We start from the raw sequence: 14,044 nt of genomic DNA, 5'->3' as shown, positions 1-14,044 counted from the left end.
AAATGTAGTACTTCCTGTGCTGTTCAACGGGGCCATGCTCAAATGTTAACTAGTCATTACTACAGAAAGAAACCAGAATTCTTCGATTACCAACAATCTTGAGTTTGACTCTGCAAAATCATCTGCAAATTTCTGTTCATGGAGATTTACAGGATGCGACTGGCAGTGATTTTTCTCAGGACTGCAGCTGTATTTTTTTGGTTTAATTAACGGATATGTGGACTTCCTTATGTTAATCATGTTAAATGTGACCACAGTTTAAAATGAAGAGGTTGGCCTATGTGCAAGTAATCCCTGTGAGCCAAGGTTCAGCCTCAGGTTCCAGACAGCTCTCGACACTCAGGTTTTCATTGTTGGTTTTACATGATGTCAGCAAGAGATGATACAAAGTGAGAACAATTCTGTACATTTGGTAAAAAGTTAAGACAATGAAGCATCATGAGGTTTTTGGACTGCCTGATGCATAACACAGTTTTATGAATGGATCATTTAGTATTTCTTTATTGTTCAGAAAAAATAAGCAACTGTGATTTATAACCATGAAAAAAGTCAGCCACCCTCTGTTCCTGCACAAAGCTACAGGTTCAAACCAAAGGATTACTCACATGTGGTGGCTTGCATTGTTACAATGTTTACCATCAACAGCTCTCTGCAAGTAAACCTGCACCAAAGCTGTATCCATGGCAACTTGATATGATCTTGTAATTAAGCGATGTGTATCTTGTAATTAAGAGATGAAGATCTTGCAATTATGAGATATTTTTAAAAGATGCAGATCTTTTAATTATGAGATGGTACGTTAAAATTACGAGCTACAGAAGTCATAATTACGAGATAACATCACCAGTTCGTGCAACGTGCTACTGAGCAAATGAAGGCTTGATGTAAAACTGAAACATGACTCAAAGCGCTTTAGTACCTGAACAATGCTCACGCAGTATGACGGCCCTCTACGGCCTCATTTAATGCATGGCTGGCTGCATCAAGAGCTGTCACTCAAAATTAACATAACAAAGGCGATATTACTATCACGCTGTAGGTCATGCACAGCAGGCTTTAGTCCATATGTAGGTCTGAGGCATATAGTTTTAGCTGCAGTCAGGTTTACTCTGAGAAGAAAATAGATTTTATCTTCTAGATTCACTTGTAAAGAAAAGAACATTTTCCAAATTGTATGTAAGGATGCACCCAGTTTTAGAAGTGTTGATGACTGAATTTGTCATCTGGATGAAGGACTGAAACAACTATTATTTATTAATTAGCAATGCTTAAAATAGCTTGAAACAAACTAATAAGCAGATATGACTTTTGTATATTAAATAATGAAAGAAAATCTGTTTATGCATTATGTTCATTAAAGAAAAGATGAACAGGATATTTTATTCTTCAATTATGATCTCTGTCATTCATAATTCTGATTTACTGCCTCATAATTACAAGGAAAGGTCATCAGATGCTTGATTAGAAGTTTAATTATTATTATTTAATTTACCTCTATTTTAACATAACATTATACAGGATACCTGAAGAAGTTAGCAGGGTTTTTTCCATGTAGAATGACTCATGTGGTCTCTCATGGAAAACAGCCACATAATAGTTTCTGTTTCCCATCATCGTCATCATAACAGATCCAGAGGTTGACAGTGAGTCTAAAACATAGAGGTGCAAAGTTTTCCTCTGTGAGCTGGCTGTTACCAAACATGGGAATGGTCACACACGGACTTTGTATAGTGAGAGTCATAGTTTAACATACTAACCTGAACGTATATGGCCACAATTATTGGATAAAGACTATTAAACAAAGATAGATAGAGATGTGGCAGATTTTTCAAGAAAAACAAACGTGTTTGCATACACTGCATAAAAAGCAAACAAAGAAACAACACAATAAAGTGTATAAGAAGAAGAAGTCACCACAGCCAGTATGGATCTACATATTTGAGCTGGCCGAATATCTTAACTTCTACACTATTGAATCATTCACTACCAGAAACCAACAACAGTTTCTAAAGGGTAAAATTAATTTTGAGTAGAACTGACTTCAGCTTTTTGGTTCAACCCAAATAATCCCTGTTTGTCATGTGGCCCCTTGGGAAAATTACTGCCCACCCCTGGTGTAACATCACAAAAACATCTATGCTAGTGTGGGCCACAGTCCTCTGGTGGGATATGAGGGTACTGCAGGTAGGCCACATATCTATTTTCTTCTACATATCCAGTACATGTCATGTCAGTAGGTGTCATGGAGAACTGGGACCTATCCCAGCTGTAATATTGCGAGAGGCAGGCTTCACCCTAGACAGGCAGTTGATCCACTGCAGGGGCCACAGTCATTTACAATAAATAAACTTTTTATTTGGTTTTCTGAAATTCAATCAAATCAAATCACATTTTTATGAAATGTTTCTACTGTTCTTCTAAATAACTTTTGATGAAGGTTTTCTAATTTTATTTACTGGGTGGCCGAAGATGTTCACATTTCAAACTATGTTCAGACATCGATGTTCAGACACCTTTCATGGATCAGTGAAGGGTGCTTGCTACTTTTTCTGCTCCTGAATGAAACACTAAACAGCACTATGAGATCTTCAATCCAAATTATGAGATAATCTCTTCTGTGCTAAAACACTGAAACAAAAACACTTAGTTAAAAGCACATGTATCATTAGTTATTGTTTTAATCAGTAGTTACTATGAATATCCACAGTGTGTCTTTTGTCCTTTGTCCCTCCTGTTAACCCCCATTGGTTGCAGTAGATGTCTGCCCCTCCCTGAGCTCTGCCAGAGGTTTCTTCCTGTTAAAAGGCAGTTTTTCTTTCCCCCTGTAACCAAGTGCTTGCCCACAGGGGGCCTTTGACTGTTGTGGTTTAATTGAACCCTAATATTGTGGCATTTACCTTAAAGTGGCTTGAGGCAACTGTTTTTGTGATTTGGTACTATATCAATCAAATTGAACTGAATAGGTATAAACTGCAAAACGTTTATATGACGTTTATCACGTCTGAAACACAGTAATAATGCATGAGGAATAGCGAGGAATAGCAACTTCTGAGTATCTATACATCAGAATAATGCACTAAGTGCATTAATGGAACCACTAAGGTATTTTTATCCTCTATAACTGACGTCACATTGATCAGAAATTGAGTGCAGTTAAATAAGTAAGTGACCCGAGTGTTAGCTTTTCATGACATCAGTGGGTTTGTGGGCCTTTGGTAAATGATTGATGATTAATGATTGAAAAAGATAAAAAACTAAACTAAAAATAATCTGTCTGCTTTACTGCTGCAGTGAGCATTGCTTTTACCTTTGTGCAAAGGCCTCGTCATTTATTAATCAAGAACCATGAGTTCATAACATATCACACATTACTACACTCAATAGGAGATCATGAACAAAGCACAAGTTAAGCATTGATTGATTATGTCCTAATTTCTGCTTCACTACAGTGTTATGCTGTTTTTCTTATTTTTTATCACTCATTAACATGAAATGTACTTTGTTAGTCAGGAGAGGTTTCTGAATCAGACACACCTTTGCTGGGAAGATGTGGAAAGGAAACTCCAGGTGGAAAATATTTCTGAGTAATGCAACAACGCTCCATCTAAAGTGATGTATGTTTTAAGCTAAATTCTAGTGTTTACTGTCACAAACTTCTGGTAGCAGTTTCAAATGCGGCTCAGCCTCCTCACATGCATAAAACAAACAGCTGCTTCTGCAGGTAAAGAAAGCTTTGTTTATCATTTCTACTGTGGCACTTACAGTGGGATCAAATATCAGAGGCTGCCTGCAACACATGAAGACGCACACCCTGTATTTACAAGACTTTGAAGGGTGAGCTTGGCTCTGTGTTGAAACGATAAAAACTCTTCAAGGTAGGAGGAAGAGTGGGTGACAAGCTATAAAAGAAATGTAAATAACATGACTTGTGAGTTTAGACACTTTTCTCTTACATAATGAATTTTATGCCACCAAATGAACTCAAAATTGGTTTCTATCAATCAAACTTTTTGTCTGAAAGTAGCAAAGTGTAGCATGTACAATTATACACTGAAAACCAAAATGATCTAATGTCTCTTTAATCTCTCTAATGGTTTAAGATGGTAGTGAGACTTGCTATGATGTATGGTTTGGAAACAGTGGCACACAAAAAAAAGAGCTGGAGGTGACGTAGCTGAAGATTTTCAAGGCTAACATTTTTACTGGGAATAACCAGAATGGACACGTCTAGAAATGAGCGCTGCAGAAGGACGGCTCTGCTGAATGTTTTGGAGACACAGTTGGAGAGGCAAGGCTGAGATGGTTTGGACATGTGCTGAGGAGAGATAGTGGATATATTGGACAAACAATGTTGAATAATAAACTGTTTGGTAGAGGGATGAGAGGAAGACTACAGAGAAGATTCATGGATGTAGTGAAGGAGGACATGCAGGTGGTTGGTGTGACAGAGGAGGATGCTAGGGATAGAGTGCCATGGAGGCAGATGGAGTTGAACTTCAAAAAATGTAGATACATACAATTTTCTGTTAGAAATATGAAGCTTTATTTGCTGGAAGTTGGGCCAAAACTGAAGCAGAATTTCTCATCATATCTTAAACCAGTGAGGCCAAAACATTTCCCATAATGCAACTGAGCAGCACCTTTCAATTTCAGTTGTAGCACATTAATTCTGTTTAAACACTGTATAAAAGTCAACCAAAAAAGAAAAAACAAAACAAAATAATGAAATCACAACACACTGACTAAATGCTAAGCAAAAATAGTTCATCATACGTCTCCATAAATTCCTGCACCAGCAGACGCCAATCGTGAGAGACTGGACAAATGTCAGTGGTTAACGTTTGTAAGAAAAATCCCTTTTAATGAATGCAATACATGTATATATTATTTTAATCGTCGAAGGCTGGGCCAAAACATGAAGCAGCTATGTCAAACCTCCATTGCCCAGAATGCAACCAAACTGTATGTTTTGTATTAAAACATCTTGAAGCATGCTCAATCATCCAGGTAAGTAAATCTCCGAAAGTTGATTCTGTTCATCTGAGACTGAAGAAGTCACTGGATGAGTGACGAAACGTTTCTCCCACTGAAAACGCTACGTCCAGATGAACAGAATCAATATTTGAAGATGCATTTTTTGTAGTTGTAATCAAAGTCCTCATTGTATAATTTCTTTCTTGCAACTTTTGTGGAAATACTAAAGTTTTGTGATGTTTGTGGCAATTTCTTCTAACCTCTTGGCCAGATCTCTCTGGAAAGAGATTCAGTCTCATCTCAATGAGACTTTAGTATATGTAAAATCAGCACAAAAATTAACACAGAATCACAACATCATGATAAAAAACTAATGACACATCTGCATTAACTCCTGCATTAACTCACGATGATTCAGAATACTGGCCTTGTATTTACTAGGTATCTGATCTATACCAGTTATCGATCGATAATTTGCAGTATTGCACAGTATTAGTGTAAGATGTAATGGCTGCAGCCACAAGATAAGTGGTGCATTTAGGTGCTCAATTCCTTAATGCAGTATATCAAAATGACAGTAGTTTATCTGCTTGTGTAAACTGGAGGAAGTGGACATCACTGCTTAACTTGGTGTTTCCATGGAGATGTTGACTAACTCTTTAACAAGCTGAAGCACCAAAACACAAGTAAGTGAGTAAGTGCTGCAGTGATTAATCTGAGTCCAAAAAACACATTAATATCCGTGAGGTGATCCTAAGCTACTAAGAGAAAAACATGGGGCTCAATGCAGAAGGAAGACCAATGTTATTTTTTTTAACCTCTATGTTAATTACAGAAGCATAAATGTGTTCGGCAACTGTTTTAAATAAGGATATTTAGCATGACAGAAGTTACAAACCTTATAAAACACACAAAGGTGCAACGTTTAGAAGACTACACAGGGCTAAACATGTCTCCTTGCAGTGGGTTTAATTAGCTCCTACCAAGATGGATGCTAATGACTGTAATTACCAGCAAAAAAGGGGGAAAGGGGAGCAAGCAACAAAGCCGGTGAAACATGCGGGACAACGTACCTTTAAGAGAGTCCAGTGGATAAAAGTGGAGGTGATAATGTCGTCCTGTTTGTCCTGCTGTCAGCTGAAAATTCACCTGGAGTAAATCACTTGGTTGGAGGGAAATATAAACAGAGACGGGTGAGAAAATGAGGGAGTACTGTAACGTGCGTGTCTGGCAGAGGGGCGGGGCCATGGAGCTGCCTTCAGGTGCTCCCCAGAAAGTCAAGCTTCTCGTAACTGTAACTTTGATTTTAAAACTGTGGAGCTGTCGTTTCAGAGGTATAGCCAATGTAACTGGTTGCAAAGTTCTCGAAGTAACAGGAAATCATTAGTAGAGCTCCATGATTATAAAAAGCAATTTCTGGATGTAACAGTTGGAGTGCGAATGTTCTATATATCCAATATGTACCTTTTGCTGATGAGTTGTACACCGGATGCCCTGACTTGTGTCACCAGCTGGAAACAAACCAGACCTTTTACTTACCAAGCAAATGTGTGTTTTCTCGCCGGCTGGCAATGTATTAAATACATTGTTGGACGTTGTTAATAATTAAATAACAATGGTGTTATATTACTGGAACAAAGATTGAAATGGTGACTGAATCAAATTTCTTACTAGCAGATCATAAGCTCTCTTGAAAATATAAGATATGGTAAATCAAATCTCAAAAAGCATTTTCTTTTTTGAATCTTGCTTTATCTCAGTTATTGTTCTGAGCTATGGGATAAAGCATATGACCTTAATTTGAAAACCTTAAAAACATTATAGAAAGAACAACTAGGATAATAGCCGAGATGGGTTCAGGAGATCCCACCAACAAATTGTTTCTGAGTTTGTAAAACTTTTAGATGTGATTGACTTGTGATCAAAATTTGATTAATCATGCTCAAAGCAGTGGCCATTTGAGGCTAGCTCCAAAAGCATATTGATTGTGATATCCAGAGCTAAAAAGTCGAACTTTAAATAATTAAAAATAATCTTTGGATAGTTTCTCCCTTTCAAAAGGTCTTCACATAGTTCTTGCAAAGCTTTGATGTGTGTCTGGGCTCATTATTCATCTCCATGATGATGCAACAATGATACAACAATCATGGCTGCATTCACTGTTGCAAATGTTGTCTGTTGCAAATGCCAATCACCCATGATCTTCTTTCCCCCAGAAATGACTGCAAATGTGTTTCTAAATCTTTAAACTTTCTAATAATACTATGGAAATTGGTTTTTAAACTCTTTCACACCATCACCAGAGTAGGTACTTTAAGTTCAGAACTAGAATAGGAAATAATATTTATTCATGTTTGACATTATTTCTTGTGCGTCTTTGCTGATTTTATGAAGGCCAAGTTAGGATAACCACATGCTTTAAGAGTTATTTTTTGTTTTGTTTTTCAAATGTGTATTTCTTTTCTTTTCCTTTTTCCACAGAGAGAATTTTCTCTGGCTAGTGTTGTATGGTTCTGATCACCCCAAATTTATGTTCCAGTGTGAGTCAAAGAGTAGGTACTTGTCTGTGTCTGGGGTTTCTGGTAAATTTCATTACTGAGGATTCCATCTTCCTCAGTGCACACAACAATAGTAACCTATTTTCTTTGGTTTTTATTTATTTTTTTATCCACAGAGTTAATGTGTTTGTTAAGTTACAACAAATATTCTTACAATCTCAAAGCTATTTTGAGGTTAATAAAAGAAAGCTCAACACTTACCTCCCAACTTGGTTAACTGTGTTCTTTACATGTGAACATTTCCCATTTTGATTTCCTAAATTAAATTACATTTACGTGCTGTTACCATATTTCCCACTGTCCTCGAAAGCAGCAAAGGGGTGGTGACAAACTTGAAGGTGGGGTCTCCTTTCACGGAACATAAAATGATAGTAAGCCTTTTCCCATTCAGTGTAACATGTTCAGTGTTCATGTTCCAGGCCATTTGGATTACTGAGGTATGAATAAAGTCAGACATGATGACATTAAAGGAAACTTTATTAGCAGTAAGACTAAAATTCTTTGGCTATATAGAAGCTAATAAGCAGACTGATGCTGTGACTATCTCATGTGCTGTAAGTCATTTGAGTATCTTTTTGCAATATGTTTATAATAGTGGTCACTCATAAGAATAAATCTCAGCTGCCATTAACGGACACACAAGTGACACAGACATCAGATTCTCCACATGTTAAAAATCAACCTGAACATCACGATCAGATTTCTTTTCACACACCCTCTGGTCTATTCTAAGCAGTATGCTAAATAATGCTCCGTATTAAACACTCTTCTTTGTTAGTCATAAAATATTAAAAAAAAATAAAATACATGTATAACAAGGAGAGGTGTATTTGGATTTGTCAATTCCTTTTTTTTGCAACTAAATATATATCAATATATAATTTATTTCAATGAGAAACTGATAAAATATATAACCGCTGCTGTGAGAACAGTTCAGATTCAAGTCCATTGCATTGCATAGCCTTCATAATGCCAGCTAATACTCCTTCAACTCGAAATTTCACATTTCTTCATTTAAAAGCACAAAGCCATGCTGACTGATTGCATTAGTTATAACAGGCACAGTTTGGGGCACGGAGGCTGAAAAACTTCAAAGAAGTATTTGATCTAAAGAAGCATAATACTTACATGAAAGTCTTAATAGATTAGTGAATGCAAGAGAATCAGGTAGTGAAGTAAATACGGGTCTTATGTTTTTAACGTCATTATCTTATCAAGTCTTAAGCCACCTGATCACACCACGCTCGATCTAATTGATTCAGTGTGACTACAGCTGGCTCCTGTTTGTGTTGTAGAAATCTTGGTGCTTTATACTGGCCACTATATAAATGCTGGTTAATTAAAGATTAAAAATTGACTAAGAAATGGGCAGTAATTGTGAGACACAGCTTCACTCACTGATAAGTTCTAAGTAAGAGAATCAAGGTCAGCGTCTGTGAAGGAGGTAAAATAGAGAGCCAACCACATTAACAGTAAGTCAGTTTGGACAAGACACGAGCCAAGTTAATTATTTAATCGCCCCACTACCCTCCTGCTCTGGTCACAATATCATACAGAGAGACCGGGTAAAGTTAGTTTGTTAACCAGACAACCCGCGTCCTTCCTGCCTGCCTCTCTGGCTTTCAGTGGCAGATAGCGAGAAGGAGGCGCTTAAAGTCACCGCTGCACTCGTCCCTCAGGGCGTCCTTAAGGGACACATCATACTTCTCCAGGTACATGTCCTTGATGGTCTCCAAATCATACTGTTGAAAAAAAAGAGAACCACAAAATTAAATTAGCCTTTATGTCGAGCCTGCCAGAAGTCAACTCATGGGAATTTACCAAATATAATATGATGGAAATAATCAGTTTCAACTTGACCCTCTAACAAATGTGGAGAAGACAAACTCATGTTTAAAGTTTCACTCACACAGGCCTAGAGACAGGCCAGCGATTCCCTAGAAACCTCTGGTCACTAGGGAAAAGTGTGTATTCCCCAACTGGTTGATTAGCAGTCACTATAAGTTACTGGGTGAAAGTGATCGCAAAGACGGTGTGGCATCGACAACCTGGAGTTACTGGGAGTACTGCCCAGTATCACTAGGTAACATCCGGGAGTTGATTCTGAAATGGTGCTTCTATGCAAATTGCTGATAACTGCGGTGACCAAAGCAATCACATAGAAGTTTTAGTTGCAGCAACATATACCTGTTTTTGCAACCAGTTTTTACAAAGCTAGAGCCACCAGTCATCTGCAACCACTTGCCAACCACTTTGGGAATATACATTTTTCTCTAGCAACCAGTGGTTACCATGACGTTACGGACTTTAAATCTCTGTGAGTAGGGCTTATACATCAGTTTCACAGTGACTGTCAGAAACCTAAAGTAACTACTCATAATTTATCTAGAATACAAATTTTTCCATAGTGACAAAAGGTTGCCAGGCAGTTGCCAACTGGTCTCTAACCTACGTGACTGGGGCCTAAATCATTTACATTTTCTGGAGTAGATTTCTGATCCACATTCTGCACTTGTTTGAATTCTTTTTGATTAGCATTTAAAAATGTCTTGTATACTATACGTTTGTATCTTAACATAAACCAGGGGACAGGATTTACCAGAGTTTGCCTGAAGATGGCAGTGAACAGTCTTATAAGTGACTTTAAAGTGTAAGAACATGCATACTGTAAAAACAGATGTAATAATCAGTGAGCTGTTTAGTAATCGCAGCATGTTGTGAATGTTTTTAATCATCTTTTATCGTGTATTTTAGCTTGACAGTCTTTGGCCCCTTCTTATAAACAAGTTCATGCATCATTAGCGGAATTACCTCGGAGCGACACACAATAATGCGAATCAGGGTGTCCTCATCAGTGCCTGCTCCTTTCATCGCTTTGTTCACACGTCTCGCAAAGTAAAGCTGGGGATTCTTGGCAACTCTTACTGTGAGGAGGAGGAAAGGGTTTCATTAAATTCCACAGCAGATTATGAACCATATGTTCCTGCAGCAACAATTTATTTTTCTTCAATATGCTTATTAAACACCAAACTTTTATTTGCATAGCACAATAGGAGTTTACCCAACGTACTTTCCTGTCATCTAGTATACAAAAAACTAGCAGTTTGCCATGTGATTTTGATGCTACCACTGCTTCTCTAATCTTCTAATCAAATTAAATCAAATCTAGAATCATAGATTTTAATATGGACAGCTTTCTAATTCATACTAACCGAGAGCAGTGTAGCATTTTTTCAGTGTCCCTCCAGTCTCGTTCTCAATGGCATCGAGGATTTCTGTTCCAGAGAGCTGTTGAGAGAGTATAACTAGCTGAGTTAAGCACTGTAAATGTCTTACAGAGTAACCTTTCACTTTCCATATACAAATATTTCTTATGTAGTGATTTGTTAGGAGGTGTCAGGAAACAGTGATGTGATATGTGCAAGCATATATGCAATATCACTGCAGCAGTGGGCACAAATACCAACCTGCTCATATATCTTGAAGGTGGCCTGGAGCTGCAGGTAATTTCTGGTGGCCAGGATGTAGGTGAAAGTGGATTCGTCTGTCCCAAAACGGCTTTCACCAGCCTGCATCAGTTCAGCGAATATTAATGTTTTTCAGGGTCAATAAATCTGCCACGATGCCATTATGAATAATTTAAAAATGAAACTGTACCTCAAACAGGGCAATAGCATCTTGTTCAGCCAAATTCTCATCCACCTCATAACTCTCATCTCTGTTGCCCTGGAAGAAGACAATTAAGAGGACTTTGGTCCTTACTGAGGTCTATTTATCTGACTCACGCAACTTTATCTGGGCTCCGTTTTACTCGTGAGAGGCTGTCTGGATGTTGGCCAGTGTGTGTGTGTGTGTTCACATGGCATGGTTTGGCGAAGGGAGAGTGAGCTCGATTTCAGTCCAGGGACAGATGGGAGGAATTTAGTTACACGAGTAGAGTAGAAACTCAGGGCCACTTACCTGCAAAAGAGCTGTGAGAAGGTTTCTAACATCCCCGCTCGTATCTCCCTCGATATCGGCTTCAAGATCACGCTCGTGCACTGCAAGAGTGACACCGAGAAAAGTCACAAAGCATGAGGACCACCAGATATTCTTTTACCATACGATACAAGTGTGTTGGTGTTTTCTGGATAGTATTTTATGTTAGTATATTCCTAGATTTCATCCACCGTTTTAGCCATTTCCTGCAACCATTCACCTATTCTCATTTCCTTGCTGTGCATAAAAGTGTACAGCAACAATCAGAAAACTAGTTAATAGTGTAAAGTGAAGTAGTGCAGTTAGCTGCTTAGTTAGCTTCACAAGTAATATTGGAAGCAGAGCACATGACTCAAGTAAATATTTTCACATACTTGGTCATAGTCCTGGTTAAATGGGGCAGCACTCTAAACTATTAGGATTGGGCACTGGAATGATGGCATCTTTCTAACAAGCTATTATTCTTTATAGCTGAGGTGACCAACAGACCAATTACTAGACAAATCTAGTGGTCTTTCTAGATTTGTCTGACCATTTCTATTTTACTCTGTGCAACATTTGTCACAGTTATATTAACCTGCACAGCCTTTTTCCTTTGTGTTTACACTCAATGTATGGAAACAGGAAGAGAACTTATTTAAAGATTTTGCAACCAGCCTTTTTATTTTTGAATACAAACCTTCTTTTACTTGAAGTGAGAAAATAAGATTTTATTATTATTTTATTATAATTAATAAATTAATAATAAAAATTGTTGAACTACTGTTGAATTGCTGTTTGTGTTTTATCTATCTCTTATGCTATTCGTTATTGGCCCGTAAAGCATCAATAAAACATTTGATAACTATAACATGGTGCTTGACTACTATATGGAAGCTTGCTATTACATTTAATAATTTTCTCATTATACGTTTATTAGCAGTGTGCCCTGCATATGCTATTGTGCTAGCTTTATGCTGTCCCAAGTAAAACAACAATATCTAGCAAAGTCAGCAAAGTCATCGCTCAGGTCTATAAAATGTAAGCTTTAGCTATCAGTGTGCTAACATAGCATATTAGCTAGTTCACCCGAAGAACAAGGACAAAGCATGCTAATAATCTGTTCAGCTAACCAGCATATCCACAGGCTGATTAAAAGCCATCAAACACATCAACCAAAGAATGTTCTAGTCATTCTAAATCCTAATAAAACAAACTCTTAAATAATCATACGCACTCTGTAGAAAATTACAATGACAAACTTGAATGATGATGTAATTCCTTCCATGCATAATTATAAAAAGAAAACTAAACAGAGGTTACTCTGTTCAAAACTCATAAGATTTCAGTGCCTATAACCACAGAGGATATAGCCAGCTATAGTGGTAAGTATAATCAACTCTCAGCGCCAGCACATTAATGAAAGGGAAGTGGAAACAGGATGGGCCTTGACTAAACAAAATGTGACATAGCACTAGAGACAAAAATAATAAGCTACTGTATGAGGTGTAGGTTGATGACTCACACTTAGTAATTTCATCAAAAGGAGAAGAGATTTAAAAACTGCTAAGTTGCTTATTGTACTAACCCTGAAAGTAGCATTCCTTGAACATGGCAATGTCCTGTTAAAAAAAAAGTAGGAAGTTAGACATTTCCTCTGAAATTGAATTGCAATATGATTGTCAATATAAATATATATTTTGCTAGTTACAGCATTTGTAGCGGTGCAGAGGAGCTCCACCAAGACGTCCTCATCAGTGCCCGGACCTTTCATTGCCTTCCTGAGCTCCTTCACAGCATAGATAACCGGCGGATCCAGCATGGCAAGGACAGCCTTCTCAAAGTTCCCTGACAGCTCTTTCTTCAACACATCCACCAATTCCTATCCCAGACAGACATGCTGATTTTAGCAGAAACATAAAAAAAATGTTTCTTACACATTTGAAATGAGAAACATGTCAAATGGCACTCACGTCATCATATTTTTCAAAATAGGCCTGTTTAATTTCCTGACGCTGAGCTGAACTCCGGTTTGCCAGGATGTCAATAATAGCCTGCTCATCAGTTCCTGAAAAGAAGTCACAACAGATCAGATGCAGAGAAATCAGATGCATCCTTTCAAAGTTTAAAGAGACTAGTTTAATTAAATAATGTACCGTTTTCCTCATATTCACAACCTACCTAACCCCTTGCAGGCTTTGCGAATGGCCTTGATGTCAGCAACAACATCAAAATCTTCATAGGGAAAAACTGTGGGCTGAGAAAACAAAAATAATAATGTTACATGCAGTAACTGTTATGGACACACACTGATTACAGCTAATCATTGTTTATGCAAGGATTTCTGATCGCAGGCAAGAGCAGCTGGCAGCTGGGGGAAGGGATGGTGCTCCTCGTTGAGGAATTCAGCAACTGAACTCTTTAAACAAACTTGGTGGAGGCCACATGAATGAAAGCAGTCAGTGAAGTGCAATCGAGGGTTTCACACACACACACACACACACACACACACACACACACACACACACACACACACACACACACACACACACACA

General features: G+C 37.8%; 2 protein-coding genes across 2 annotated transcripts in view; both read right to left on the bottom strand.

Annotated features, from left to right (window-relative positions):
• LOC102210222 (coiled-coil domain-containing protein 106-like) overlaps positions 1-6,202 on the bottom strand; it is an 11,275-nt gene extending 5,073 nt beyond the window's left edge. The window contains exon 1 of the mRNA XM_005730461.1: positions 6,048-6,202. The gene's annotated coding sequence lies outside the window, so the exon portion shown is untranslated. The remainder of the gene's footprint in view (positions 1-6,047) is intronic.
• Positions 6,203-7,991: 1,789 nt separating this feature from the next.
• Positions 7,992-14,044, bottom strand: part of anxa13 (annexin A13) — a 9,742-nt gene continuing 3,689 nt past the window's right edge. Inside the window, exons 2-11 of the mRNA XM_005730460.1 lie at positions 13,671-13,746; positions 13,463-13,557; positions 13,201-13,371; positions 13,078-13,111; positions 11,493-11,572; positions 11,190-11,258; positions 11,000-11,101; positions 10,745-10,820; positions 10,344-10,456; positions 7,992-9,274 (exon numbers count right to left, since the gene is read on the bottom strand). Of these exons, the coding sequence (XP_005730517.1) occupies positions 9,155-9,274; positions 10,344-10,456; positions 10,745-10,820; positions 11,000-11,101; positions 11,190-11,258; positions 11,493-11,572; positions 13,078-13,111; positions 13,201-13,371; positions 13,463-13,557; positions 13,671-13,746 (936 nt within the window). The 3' untranslated portion in view covers positions 7,992-9,154. The remainder of the gene's footprint in view (positions 9,275-10,343; positions 10,457-10,744; positions 10,821-10,999; positions 11,102-11,189; positions 11,259-11,492; positions 11,573-13,077; positions 13,112-13,200; positions 13,372-13,462; positions 13,558-13,670; positions 13,747-14,044) is intronic.

The sequence above is a fragment of the Pundamilia nyererei genome, unplaced genomic scaffold, assembly GCF_000239375.1.
Source record: "Pundamilia nyererei isolate P.nyererei 1_Seehausen unplaced genomic scaffold, PunNye1.0 scaffold00037, whole genome shotgun sequence".
In the NCBI taxonomy this organism is placed as follows: Eukaryota; Metazoa; Chordata; class Actinopteri; order Cichliformes; family Cichlidae; genus Pundamilia; species Pundamilia nyererei.
This window is presented reverse-complemented; position numbering and strand designations above follow the sequence as displayed.